General features: G+C 41.7%; 1 protein-coding gene across 1 annotated transcript in view; it reads left to right on the plus strand.

Moving 5' to 3' along the window:
• The window catches only part of RYBP (RING1 and YY1 binding protein), a 41,544-nt gene extending 31,965 nt beyond the window's left edge, over positions 1–9,579 (plus strand). Inside the window, exons 3-5 of the mRNA XM_086619022.1 lie at positions 5,100–5,276; positions 5,391–5,489; positions 8,983–9,579. Of these exons, the coding sequence (XP_086475148.1) occupies positions 5,100–5,276; positions 5,391–5,489; positions 8,983–9,235 (529 nt within the window). The 3' untranslated portion in view covers positions 9,236–9,579. The remainder of the gene's footprint in view (positions 1–5,099; positions 5,277–5,390; positions 5,490–8,982) is intronic.
• Positions 9,580–13,630: the final 4,051 nt, after the last annotated feature.

A 13,630-nucleotide genomic window follows, 5' to 3' on the forward strand; every position in this document is an offset into this window, starting at 1 on the left:
GGTGCAATTTACCCTCCTTATATCCCTGTTGGAATCTAGGTCTGAGTAACTACCATGTGTTGCATGTGCGGTGTGATTTGTGCTGCTGTACTCCAAAGTCCAGTTGCAGGGGTTAGGAGTGGAGCAGCAGAATTCCTGGGTGTCACTGCTCTGGAATTGGTCCTGAGACAGGCTTTAAAGGGAAGCTTTGAGATTCAGAAGAAAATGCAGGTAGTGAAATACACTGAGATACACTTGCCAGCACCTTAAAAGTACAATTTACTCGATTTTGAAGAGCACGGTAACATATGCAGTGAGCCCATTGTGAAAAATCTTGCATTTATTCCATTTTCCATGAGCCAGGCATCCCAGTGTCACTTAATACAGCGATCTGAGGATATAGTATTTACAGACATAATGTTTCTGTGTGGGTTTGTTATTAAAAGGTGGTAAAGCCTATGCGTGCAGCCATTACAAAAGTTGGTGATAAAGACCTAGGTACCAAACCCATACTTAGAATAAACAAATGCATTTCAGCTTTTTCATGCATCAGTTTGTCCTTGCTGCAAAGATCATGAATTGTTTACGAATATCTGCTCCTGTGATGTAAACTGCAGTTTAGCTAATGTGAAACAGTTTATTTGGCTGAAGATAACTTTGAAAGCAGAGTTTAATGTAGTTTAATTGCTCTTAGTGTTAGAGGGGGAGAAGACAATCCTCTTTATGTTGAAAAAAAGAAAAAGGAAAATATTTGCTTAAGCAATTTGTCACATCAGTGTTGGATCTTGATGGTTGAGTCTTTACCCAGACTGCTGCTTAAATTAGGAGAACGTTGTCCAAGCAAAGTACAACTTTATCTTAATGTTCAGGTAGAAGGAAACATGCCTGTTTCAGACATCTATGTTGAAAAATTGTTCTTACAATGTTGATCTGTTGGCATTATCTGTTGGCATGTGTTAGTGCATGACACTGGCTTCTCTGGTTTTGAAAACACTCACCTGATACTAGGTGCAGAGCAGGCGTATGTAATGGTGGCCACCAAGGTGTAATAGCATGTTTTGATTTATAGGGACGCAGTGAGGAGGAGATTCAAGTAAGTCTTGTAGTAGAAGTTGGGTGAGTAGACCTGATGGCCTGCAAGAGGAGGCAGAGCACCATGGCTCCACGTTCTGGGTCTGCTTAGGAGTTCCAGAACCAAGTGGAATACTAAACATTGCATCTCCTAAAATAATTTTTTTTGAAGTTGAAGTTTGTTACCTGTGGTTTGTGTGTATTGTTGTTAGTTTAAACCTTCTACTAAATGACAATATAGTTGTTCCTTAAGTGCGAGTGCTGGTTACAAAGTTTGGAAGAGGCTGAGTTGGGGTTTGATTTTTGTGATGTGTTCTTTGTATGAGTTGTTTCAGTGTTACAGAAAGTAAGCTCATGAGTGGATTTGGGGTAGAAACAGTTAATACTTGTTTCTGGAGCTGTTTATTCTTACAGAAAATTTAGAAAGAGCTACAAGTTTCTCTTTAGGATATTCTGCTTGATTGATAACGTATTAAAAAAAATGAAGCATTCTCTTCAGAGATTGGTAGAAAAAAGGGCCACCTGGAACAAAATTAGGGGCAGGGAAACTCGGACACATCGTAGCATGCAAAAAAAAGAAAAAAAAAAAGGAATCCTTCTGTTTGTAGAAGCCAGAGTGTGTTAAATCATTGTAGCCCAAGTGGGAATGAGGCTTTTTTCTCTCCACTGATATCTTTTTCCCCTTCCTTGTTCAAATTCTGGCAAGGAAGATGACTAGTATCTGCTGCAAAGTATTATTGAATTTGTGCTTTTCTGTATTTCTTGAAGGCAGCGGAAGCTTACCTGCTGCCACAGCTGGAGAAGAATTCACAATGCTCACGAAGAGGGTGGCTGCTTCAACAGACAGATGACTAGGACAGGGCACACGGATGGGTGCAGAGGCAGGAACAGTGTATGGAGGGATGGTCTGTGCCAGGGGTGCTAGATTAGATCAGCGTTAGCCCTTGAAGCATGTTTTTTGGTCGGCAGGGAAACTTGGAGCAAGTTTTGGATATTGCAGCTATTTTACTCGGTTGTGGTTACTATGGTTATAGTTTGCTGTGGTTAAAAATGCGCTGCTCTGCTTGCTTTGCTTGGCTTTTTTGTAAAGGGCTTGTAACCAGTGTATCCTGGCTGTAGTGGCAGTGTGGGCCTTATTTGAAGGATTTTATTACTCCTATTAGTAGTAGTATGCCAGTTGCTTAACTTACCTGGTTTTTAACTTTCCTAAGCTTGCTGCTAGTGCGAGTGAAACGGCCAAATTAGCAATTGGAAAGCTCTTGGGTATTTGTGTTTGCTTTTTTTGTTTGTTTGTTTTTGTTTGTTTGTTTGTTTGTTTTTAAATAATCTCTTCTGCTAGCACAGCAGGTCTTGAAACATGCCCAGTGTTGACTGAAGTCTCCGCAGCGTTGTGCTCCCTTCCTGTGTGCGGCAGGAGAAACCCTATGGGCAGGACTGGCCCCTTCCCGTGCCTCCCCTGCCTTCTCTCTTCCCTTTCAGTTTTGGGTTTGCCCTTAGCAGTGAGCCATCCTGGCATGTAAGAAAGAATATGTAAATACGGATTTTGGAGAAGTCGTGCTGGTTCTGTCAGTGGCTGGCCAGAAGATGATAAAAATAAATGTAGCGTGCTGTCCCAGGCACAGATAAGGAGCAGGAGAGCACGGGGTGAAGTGTCTCTGCAGGAGCACTTAAAGGCTGGCCTTTTTCAACTTCCAGCCTTCTCTGGGGAAATACAGTGTGATATATTTATGTTTGGTGTCTTTTTTTTAATTTTAGTTTAGCTGAAGTTTCGTTTTTAAAATTTGTTTCTTCATTCGAGCAGCGCAGCGCTCCTGCAACAGGAACGTCAGCTCGGTAGCTGCAGAGGTTGGACATAAGGCATGGAAATAACATTGCAAGCAGGCACGTCAGAGTTGTGCAGAGTAGAAAAACTTTGCAAGTGCTCTCGGATTCTTGAATTGGGATTTCCCATGAAAGGCTTGAGTTTCTGACTTAGCTGGTTGTGTAAACAGCAAATAACTGTAAGTCTGGGCATCAGTGGCAGCTTCAAGCAGTGAGGTTAATCATGTATAATCATGTAGGGAGATGGTATCTGCCCTCTCTTTGAAGATTTCTTGACACTTTATCTTTTTTTTTCTCGAGTAGGCGGTTAGCAGGTAGCTTGACACAAGCTACTGTTGTCAGCGTTTAGTGTGGTTGCATCAATCTGAAAATCTTTTCCGTATAACCCAAACGCTTTTTCTTACGTGTTTATTCTCAGTCATACAGATAGAAATTGCTGTTTGTGGGATTTTAAATACAAGGATGCTAAATATCTTACCTGTTCCACAGAACTGTGAATTGCTTGATCTGATCTGCAGAACATTTCAGCATCAAAGTTATTTAAGGCTGAAGACCTGATCATCTTTCTCCACTCAGAAATGGACGCAGATTGTAGCATACAATGAGTTGTAGTTTCTATGTTGGGTGAAAAATCCAAATGCCAGTGATGTTGAGACGGGTCAGGGGCCTGATTACAACCTGTTGCATAGCTTTTATAGTAATCTGTGGTAGTGAAATGAAATATTTTGGTGTATCTGGCTTCACTAAGAGCATCTTGGTACCATTAGACAGAAAACCAGCACCAAGAGAGGCTTAGTAGATATTTGGATTTTCCTTTGACAGCAAGTAGAACTTTTCTGGGTGTTCCACTGTCTTTATCATCTCTAAATGCAGATGTTTCATGTGAGCAATTAGTGTTTTGGACGTTTGTGTTTTGGTGTGTGTTTTTTTTTTTTTTTTTTTTAAAAACCAAGCATGAAACCACTAAGTAGCTTTTTAAGGTCTCTCTAGACGTTTGTAGTAAAAACTGGTTGTAGGTACAGAGGTCTGCAGCAGAAACCCTTGGGTTTGTGTATTCCAGTTGTAGATGTAATGGTAATTGCATACTGCTTTCATTGGCGACCTGTTATAGTCTTATCTATGCAGAAAATTTGAATCATATTTATGAACAACGTAACGGCTATGGACAGGCATGAGCAACTTGTTGCAATTAGTATTCAGCTTGTAATGGATGACTAATGGAGTTGATAACCCCGTTTTCTTCTCCCTTCTCCTAAGCTGTGTGGACACAGGGAGCATAGATCTTTCTGGCATATTGAAAGGGCTGAATCGATCATGAATAGTCAGAGTATTCAGAGTATAAACTACTTTGAGATGTGCCAGGCCAGGAGGAAGAGGTTTTTGAGTTGTTAAGCTGAGAGGAGATGAGTGTTTGGACGAGGAATGCAGGACAGATGAAGGTACAAGTTTTTGTGAGACTATGTGAGGACCAGAAACCAAGATACTGGTTACATGCAAACTATTTAAATATATATAAGTCATAATTTGAAATGGAAGTAGTCTTTGAAAGACAGTTTGCTTGTGTACTTTGTCCAAGCACCATTGGGGACTGCAGACAATTGTGTGAAGCCGATGTGTCGGAGGCTGGCACGGCCGTTCCCCCGTGAAAGCGTGAATGCCCGCTTGTCTTCTGTGCTCCTGCCAGTGAGCCTCGGTCACGGGCCTCGGGACAAAGTCATCTCAGTTACCTTCTCTTGTTCTTTGTTATTTGTGTGAGGTTTGCTGCTTCAGGGAACCAGAAGCTCATTTGAAAAATTAAATGGAAAGATATGAAGGAGACCTGTGTTTATCAGGAAGCTTATTTCTATCACTCTCTCTATTCCTTTTCTTAAAGCGTAGCCACGCTGTGTGGCTGGCAACTTCTTGAAAGCTGCTTTTTCACTATTGTGCCCCCAAATTGGCTGTGATTTCATGACATGGATGGAAGAAAGGGAGCATTATAATGTTAAATGAGGCTGAAAACTGATGATGAAACAGCAGTTTGGAGTATTTCTTAATTTGAAAATTTTTATCCTGTTTGGTATCAGTAGTAGTACTTCACATTGAGTAAGGACATCCATTTGGTTCTTTGTAAGCAAAGTATTCTTCCCTGGTTGCTGAAATAAATCTCTACAGTACTTTTGGCTTAAGTTATTTTTTCTATATAAAAATTGTCTATAGATAGATCTCTCTTTTTATTGTCGTTCTAGAAAACCTAGAATAAACTCTCAGTTGGTGGCACAACAAGTTGCCCAGCAATATGCAACTCCACCACCACCTAAGAAGGAGAAGAAGGAGAAAGTGGAAAAACAAGACAAAGAAAAACCTGACAAAGAGAAGGAAATTAGTCCAAGTGTTACAAAGAAGAACACTAACAAGAAGACTAAGTAAGTCTGAAGGATGCACTATTGAATGCAGAGCGATTTCTGTAGTACTGGGCATTGATTAATTGTGTGGTTAATCTAACATCATATTCTCCCTCTTCCCTCCAATTCTTACAGACCAAAGTCAGATATTGTGAAAGATCCTCCTAGTGAAGCGAACAGTATACAGTCTGGGAATACTACAACAAAGACCAGCGACTCAAATCACACTTCAAGGTAACTTTAGACTAAGTTTAGCTCTCAGTATCCGAGCACTGTGTTAAATAGCAGACACTGTTTTTCTGATGGACTGACAGAGACAGAGTGTTGTCTAATCCACAGGGTCTGCCAGTGTTAGTACGGTAAGACCGTCGGTGGCTAGAGCCTTCTCCATGTACAGGCACTCAAACGCTGCTGGTGAGGACAGGTTCAAGCGTTGGAAGTAATTTGTTCTATTGTCCACTCAGTTTTCGTTTCACTGTTGAAATAATCGTGTTGTCTATTGGGCAGTAACGCTTTTGGCTGTAAAACTGTGACGGAAAAAGGTTAACCAGCAATCGCAGTGGTCTTTGTCAAATTCTTCTCATCACTTGGTAGCTGTAACAAAAGTTACCTTTTTACTTCCTTCTCTGTAATTCCGTCACTGTAGTTGTCAAGCTGATTTTCCAAGTATCCAGGAGTTTCTTTTTGGGTCTGTTTGTGAAGTGGGTACTCGTTTTGAGACTTAGAATGCAGGAGACTTGATGCACTTGCCTAATGACATAATATTATGTTGATAGATTACATCAAATAATTGTTTTTACTCCTTGAAGGAGTCACTCTGTCTACTGCAGAGTCTTTTAGTCCATGTTTTGTGGCAAGCTTTTGTCATTCCTAATTAATCCTTAATAATATTAGGTCTAGCTGGATATTTTTAAGGGTTACATCATCTCCCTCAGTTCTTAAACTGTCTTTTTAAGTGTTTAGTGGAACTTATCTTGCAATTCACTGCCCGCAGGAGTGCTGTCAAGAGTCTTTTCAAAGGATCTGATTTTCACAGAGTCACAAGTTATCTGTTCAGGTTTTTTTCATGCCCAGATTCCTTAACTATTTTTTGGTCTTTTAAAGATGTCTGGATTTGTAAGAAATCCTGTTTGAACATCTTGGATACCACGCCTGTTTCTGACAAAATATCTGGGTTTATTCTGTGCCTTCCTGTGCGCTTTCTGATTGATTGTTTAGAAACACATTTCTTATTTGGCTGTAAATGTTTTTAGCTATAATCATGAAGCATCAGGGTGTTTAATTTTGCAAAATAATGTGAATGGGCCAATCCCTTTGCCTTCTATAGGAAGAAAAAATTGTATGCGTGTGCTGAAGAGATTGCCTGGTGGTTTCCATCTGTGCTTAATCAGCTCTTTGCACAGGGGAGACCTCTAAAACCTCCTGCAGAAATGGTTGGAGGGCTCGGTTCTAAAACTGACGCCGAGAATATGTTTGTGAGCAGGACTGTAGAGAAATCCTGCACCTCAGCCCTGCTTCCCCCCAGCCCTTCCACGTTTTATTGTCGTGGCAGTTAAAGACACATGGGCAGTTTCATTCAGGCTCTTGGTGCACGGCTTGTCTCAAAGGCTGCTGGTAGCAGGAGCTTTTCTGAGCAGAACTTAGTGCAGCTTAGGCCATATGAACTCTTTTTTTTTTTTTTCCTTTTTTCTTCTAAATATGACTATAGATGGCTTTTGACAAGCAATAGCAGGAGTGCACGTTCAACCCTGTAGAAAGGTGGAGGCAATGAGGTCTGTTCCGGTATCTGGGCCAGCATTTTTGTGGCTGTTTCTGAGTATGAGAGAAAACAAGTGACCCAGGCAAATTACAGGAAGAACTGGGTTTCCTAGAGGAACTGGGGCTTAGGGAGGAAAATACGTACACGTACTACGCTTCCGGGAACGCTCGCTGCTGTGTGTGCCGAGGCTTTGGGGGCAGCCCGCATCTGCTGCGATGCTATCCGAAAGCCGACGGAAACCCCAAAACCTGCTGAGCTAGCTGGCCTTTCTTGTTACCCACAAACAAGGTGACATCATTTAATCTAGCCCGTGGTGACGTGTCGGAGTTGCCAGCTTCTGCGAGTTGGGCGGGTATGTCTCCCCGCTGCGGGAACCGGCGAAGCGCTGGTCGCTGAACCGAGGGGCTCTCTTGAGTAGGTGGCCTTACTGAAGGTTGCCCCATGGCAGCGGTCTTTTGATTGTATTTTCTATCTATTAAAATGCCTTTCCCATGGTACTTGTTAAAAATTGAAACAGCCTCCTAGGTTAGATGTGAAAATACCATTTTTGATGCAGTAACTTCATTTTTTTGGTAATGAAGTTTGCAGAAGTATAATTGTTCTATTTTTGAAGCTGTACATCTGTCCTTAATATTTTTTTCTATTCTATCTAGTTCTAGAATACCACTTGGATAATTACTACTTAAGGACTCTCCCCTCATTAAATTACCACTGCAAATCATTGACTATGCATAGCAAATACAAAGTTAGCTTAATTTCCTCTTTTTTTTTTTTTTTTTTTGTTTTGACCGCAGTAGCCTAGTGTGCTGCAGATGAGGAGCAGGAAAGGCAGATTGGTTTTAAAAGCTGGAGCTCAATCCCAAAGTAAACTAAGCTTCCCTCTATCCCTTGGAATAAGGCAATTCTCAGCAAGCTACTTTTCACTCATGTATAAAGACTCTCCTTTTTAATTTCCCTATTGGGAATATTCCGCTGCTTAAGCCTGACCCTTAATTAGGAGCAAAAGCTGTGAATTGCAGCAGTCACTGCAGCTGACTTGGAATTTGCTGTTAGCTGGAGGAGTGTCCAAGGTTTGTTGTATCAGAGCTTTGGACCAGCCCCTGAAATGTGCATGAATGTCAGCTTCCTAGAGTCTACACCCTTATTAGCAACGTTACTAATTGAATGATAGCACAGCATGCAAATTACTGAGATAATCCTGAGCAATAAATACCAGTGTGTCCTTTTCCGGTGGTTTTGATTTTTTAATTTTTTTTTTCTTCCCCTCCTCCCTGCTCTTCCCTTAACCAAAAGCACTAGCTGCAAGGAATACCGTTAAACTTTCTGGATTTTATTTACCATAGCCTCTGTTCCAGAGGGAACGTTTTGAGTGATTTTATACATAGGCTGATTGGGCATCTGATTTGTATAAACTCAAAGCAGTTGAAAGAGAAGCCAAGTTGTCCCAGTGCCTGTGTTGTTTGCAGCTGCAGAATTCCAATATGGGAATGAACGAGCCGTGGTCAAATGCTTTCATGTGGTTTTGTATTGTAGAGTCACAGCCTTGTCTGGTAACATCAGGGCACATGATGAGATGGTGAATTTAGATAAGAGAACTCTTTCATCTGCCCCTTGGGGAGGAGATCCTTCAGTCTGTCTGGCTCCTGTCCGCTTGTCTCTGCTGTAGTGTCCTCCTTTCTGGCAGAGTTGGATCAGGGATAAGTCTACAGCAGAGCACCCTTTGCAGAGCTCTGCAGGACACGTCTTTCCTCTGGGGCTGAGCGTGCTGCTGCAGCCCCCGCAGCCCTGGCTGTCGCAGGGAGCAGAAGGTCAGACCTCCGTCCACTTACTGCTGCCTGGGTTCTCCTCCCAGTTATTGCCATCTGAGCGAGCGGAGGACGAGTCATACCGAGTTTGTTGTCGAATGCTTTTTCTAGTAAACTTTTCCTTTCTCGTTTCTTTTTATAAATGTTTTCTCATTTATTTTAGACCCAGACTGAAAAATGTGGACAGAAGTACCGCACAGCAGCTGGCAGTCACAGTGGGAAATGTCACAGTAATTATCACAGACTTTAAAGAAAAGACTCGCTCCTCTTCCACGTCATCTTCTACAGTGACCTCCAGCGCAGGATCAGAACAACAGAATCAGAGCAGCTCGGGCTCTGAGAGCACAGACAAGGGCTCGTCCCGTTCCTCCACGCCCAAGGGGGACATGTCAGCAGTCAACGACGAATCTTTCTGAAAATTGCACATGGAGTTGTGGAAACTATGAATCAGGGTATGAAATTCAAACACTCCACCTGCCCATGCTTTTCAGATCCTGGAGAGCCTCTTCTGTGCTTGAACACACACTTTCTCGGACATCGACTTCTTACTGATGCAACCAGGATAACTTCGGCTTGCCATGGGCATCTGGCCACCAAGGAATTTCTCACCCTAACGATTACTCTTGACACTTTTATGTATTCCATTGTTTTATATGATTTTCCTAACAATCATTTATAATTGGATGTGCTCCTGAATCTACTTTTTTATAATATCTGCTGTGCACAATTTTCCATGAACATTACAACTTTTTGTTTTGGGGTAGGGAGCGGGTGGGGAGGGAAGGGGGCTTTATTTATTGCATTCACAAACTCCATCCTCTTTCAACATATCCTTTTTAAGTTCAGTTCTTCTTCCAGTTATACTGTGTACTATCAGTTTTGATATAAATTATATATAAATATATATATAAATAAATATATATAAAGGGTTATTTGAAACCAATACATGGAAACGCTGGTGCTTGAAACACTGTGAAGTGAAAAAAAAAAAAAAATAATTGAACAGTTCAAGATCTGGGACAGTCCCCTTCTGTGAAAATACTGAAACTGAAATGGAACTGGTCTTAGGTGAAAAGTGTTCCTGAAGGTTTGAACCTGGATGGAACCTGTTCTCTCTATTGTTCCTTCCCCGTTTCTTCCCTAAGCAATGGCTAAAATATACTGGACACACGGTTTTGATTTTTATAGCTTGGGATCTGAAATGAGAAAAGATTGCTCCGGGTAGCTTGTATTTCCATTAGGGTAACTCAGATTGGCGATGTGCGAGTTGGTGCCCGGCTGGAGTGTGAGCGTTCACAACCAGACTGGTGTCGGCGTGCCACGAATCCATGTATTTTGGTAACGTGAGCATCGCTGTGTCGTGCATAGCCCATCCCATCCCACAGACGTTTGGTGTTCTTTGATCTAATGAATTGCATCCGCCTGCATCGGTGACCGAGGTAACTTCAGAACTGGAGTGGTTTGCTTTGGGCTGGAAGGTGGCAGGGAGCCGGAGGGCTGGTTGAGGGAGCAAGCTGCTGCTCATTCCGGCCAGCGGCACGTGGGATGGTTGTTGTCAGCCCCTTCCGTCCATCCCGTCCGTGCTGGTGGGGTGGCTCTTCTCCTTGAAGTCCATCCATATTCTGAGAGTGGTTTCTGAACAGCATCTTGTCCAGTGATGCCTTTGGGCTTGTCAGCCTTCGGATGTTTCTGGGTCTCCTGCTGTGGGAGAAAAAGTAGGGAAAAGCTTTCGTGCTGGCAAGCAAGCGACGTGTGGCTCGTGCTCATGACCAGCATCTCCTTCATTCTTGCTCTAAAGCTATTCAGACTGTAATTTCTTTTCCTGGCCTGTTAGTGTTGCTTTACAGTTTACCTTCCATGCATTATCCTGCTAAAACACTAGGCTGAAGAGGTGAAACAAACTTTTTTTTTTCTTTTAAAAAAAAAAAAACAAACAACCCAGAACCCCAAACCTCTTTGGCTTTTCATCTTTATTTAGTGGCCCCAGGGTGCTTTGCAGTAATTTCAGGCGCAAAGGCTGTGGCTTCATTTGACATCAAATGCATAACTTTTGGGCGTGATGAAAGAGGGCCACATTTTGACAACTTTGTGCCAGCTTGTTATATTGTGAATTATTTGCTTAACAAGAGTAATTTCTCTTTGTGGAGGCAACTGATTTAACATTTCTTTTAAAATCTGTGTGGTTTTGAGTAGCAGACGTAAGTTCCTTTCACACTGGTGACAGAAATAAGTGATGAAGGGATCTGTTACGACCCCTGCTCGAAGGTACGTGCAGTGGCAGTGCCTTTGCGGCGGAGGCTTTATTCCGAATACGTTCACATGGGCACCCCGACTTAATTCTGCTTATATTCACAGTATAGGCTGTCTTTACCTTTTTAAGCATTTTTAAAGTATTTATTAAAGAACCAAAGGAAACCAGATGCTTCCTATGAGCATCAAGACAATTTATTATACATAGTTTTAAATACTATGAATTTCTCAATCCACATTTTAACATTAGTGGGATATTGCAAAGACATTCCTTTTCCAGTTTTTACTATTCCTTTAAGGGTCTCAGGGAGGGTAAACTGGTCAGCCATATTTATTTATTTTACTGAAATGTATTGGAATAATTTTTTAAGAGAGATTTTTTGAAGATGCCCCTGAACTTGTATATTTTGCACTGCTTTATAAATGATCCATTATCAATTAGGCTTGCATGCGTCTCAGCCGTGATCCAGCGAAGAGTGTGAGCGAGTGGCAAGTCCCTCTGGCTTCAGCGGGGCTAATTGTGGTGCTTCAAGTCAAACCACGTGCTCACCTTCTTCCTTGAATCTGGGAATTTGTGCAAAAAAAAAAAAAAAACCAAACAAAAAAAAGAAAAAGCATTGTGTATACCAGGAAATTGCTTCTTTTTCAAGTGAAAGTGGACCTGTAGATCAGTTGAAAAAGCTTTAACACCATAACCAGCTATTCATGGCTACTGGTAAAGTCGGTCACATCTGTCTCTTTGGGCATGCCTCCTCGATCAAGTAGCTTGCTATAAATAAGTGGGAAAATTTCTTTGGAACAAGTGACCTGTAATTCTGCATTCAGTAAAAATTGCTCGCTAAGCATCGAACCTCCCCGGCCTCATCCGTAGCACTCGTGTTGTGGATTTGAAGGATGGCGTTTGCTTTTACGTTTCGGAAGTCGGCGTCGCCACGGCGCCCGTCGGCGGGTGGGATTCCCTCCGTGCTGTGCCCGTGGGTTGTCCCGCTGTTGGTGGGGAGTGTGTTCAAGAACCAAACGAACCAAAACACTAGTGTAGGGGAAGGACCAGGTTCGTGGTGTTCAGTGGCACAGAACGCAGGTAAGTAAAGCACAGTGTTACGTTTGCCAAGTTTCGACTCTTACACAGACACACACACACACAGACACCGACACAGCTTGCCTGACTCGCTCAGTTGGACATAGTTCTGCAAAGGAAAAGTGACAGCGTTTTACACCACCAGGCTATTTATTTTAATTGGAAAACTTTGCTTGTTTCAAATTGGACACATCAAAAATTTGGCAGCAGCTTCCGTGAGTTTATTTCCACTGAGATGTTTTCACCTGCCTTACCAAGATCATTCTCAGTCTACTTTTTTAAGCTCTACCATAAACTTAAATTATTGAAAATTTATTAATTGCTGACTATATAATAACCTTTGCTTGTATGTAACCGAATGGTTTTAAGAGCCAACATTTAGAGTATGACAATGGAGCTGAACAGTTTTTAATGCGCAAGCAGTTCTGTTCTTGTGTATGACTTGTAACCTTAATTTACTGTGTAAAGATGGTTACATTATTTCCTTAGCTTTGTTTGTTGGAGACAAATATAGAATGCTTGTTTAAGTATGTCAAAACATAATCTTATCTTGTGGATTTTTATGTTAATGTATTATACGAGCTATATTTTTCATTTGCCCAGAAAGACAGCTTGTATAACGCTTTTGAAAGTTTTTCCGCTCTGTAAAGTCTTTAGAGCTGACAGTCCTGTTAGGTTTGTTTTAATCTTCATGCTAAAGTGTCAATGGTGGTTTTGTGAACTGGTCAGAAATTCACAGGTCTTAAATGTTTTCGGGAAATTTATATTGGACACTGCTCTTTGTCTAGCAAATAAAAGATGTTAATATATTCCTGTTACTGGCATGTGCACGACTGTTATTAGAAGCCACTTTATCATTTTCCTGCTTTAAATAGAAATGTCTATTTATGAATTCTGCTTGTAGTTTTTTCACAAATAAAATAGTAAAATTTAATTAAATCTGAAAGCTCTCTTTTTTGGGAGATGCCAGTACTGAGAAAAAACGGAGAGTCCTGTTGTTGAAGCAACTTGTCAGTCTGTACGTCTTGTCCACGAGCCGCCGCGCCAGCACCCCGCTTCTGCGAACACATGGATGTGCACATAGAAAACTTCAGTCGAGTGAGTAAATCCAGTTTGCTCCCTGGGACTGACAATGTGCAGAAAGTTTGCAGAATTCAGGTTCTGGTACTTGGAAATAATTGTTTTTCCCCCTTTCTGTAGCTGCAGAAATGGCGAGGTGGAGTGCAGAGGATTTTAGTGAGAGCACTTGGGAGTTCCTTCAGCTGTCTTGGGCTAACAAACTCCCACGAGTAAAATTAATAAAACTTAATTGAGAGCCTAATTGTATTTTTGTAGCGTAATAATACTGGTATTCTGCAAACAGTGTTTTGGTCCTCTGCCTAGGAAACAAGGTGATGTGAATTACTGTGCTCTTTCTAGTTCAGATTTTTCCCCCACCTGAGATGGGAGATGTGTGACGTAACTGTTCAAATACGAAGCTGAA

The sequence above is a fragment of the Tauraco erythrolophus genome, chromosome 12 (assembly GCF_009769465.1).
Source record: "Tauraco erythrolophus isolate bTauEry1 chromosome 12, bTauEry1.pri, whole genome shotgun sequence".
Classification (NCBI taxonomy): domain Eukaryota; kingdom Metazoa; phylum Chordata; class Aves; order Musophagiformes; family Musophagidae; genus Tauraco; species Tauraco erythrolophus.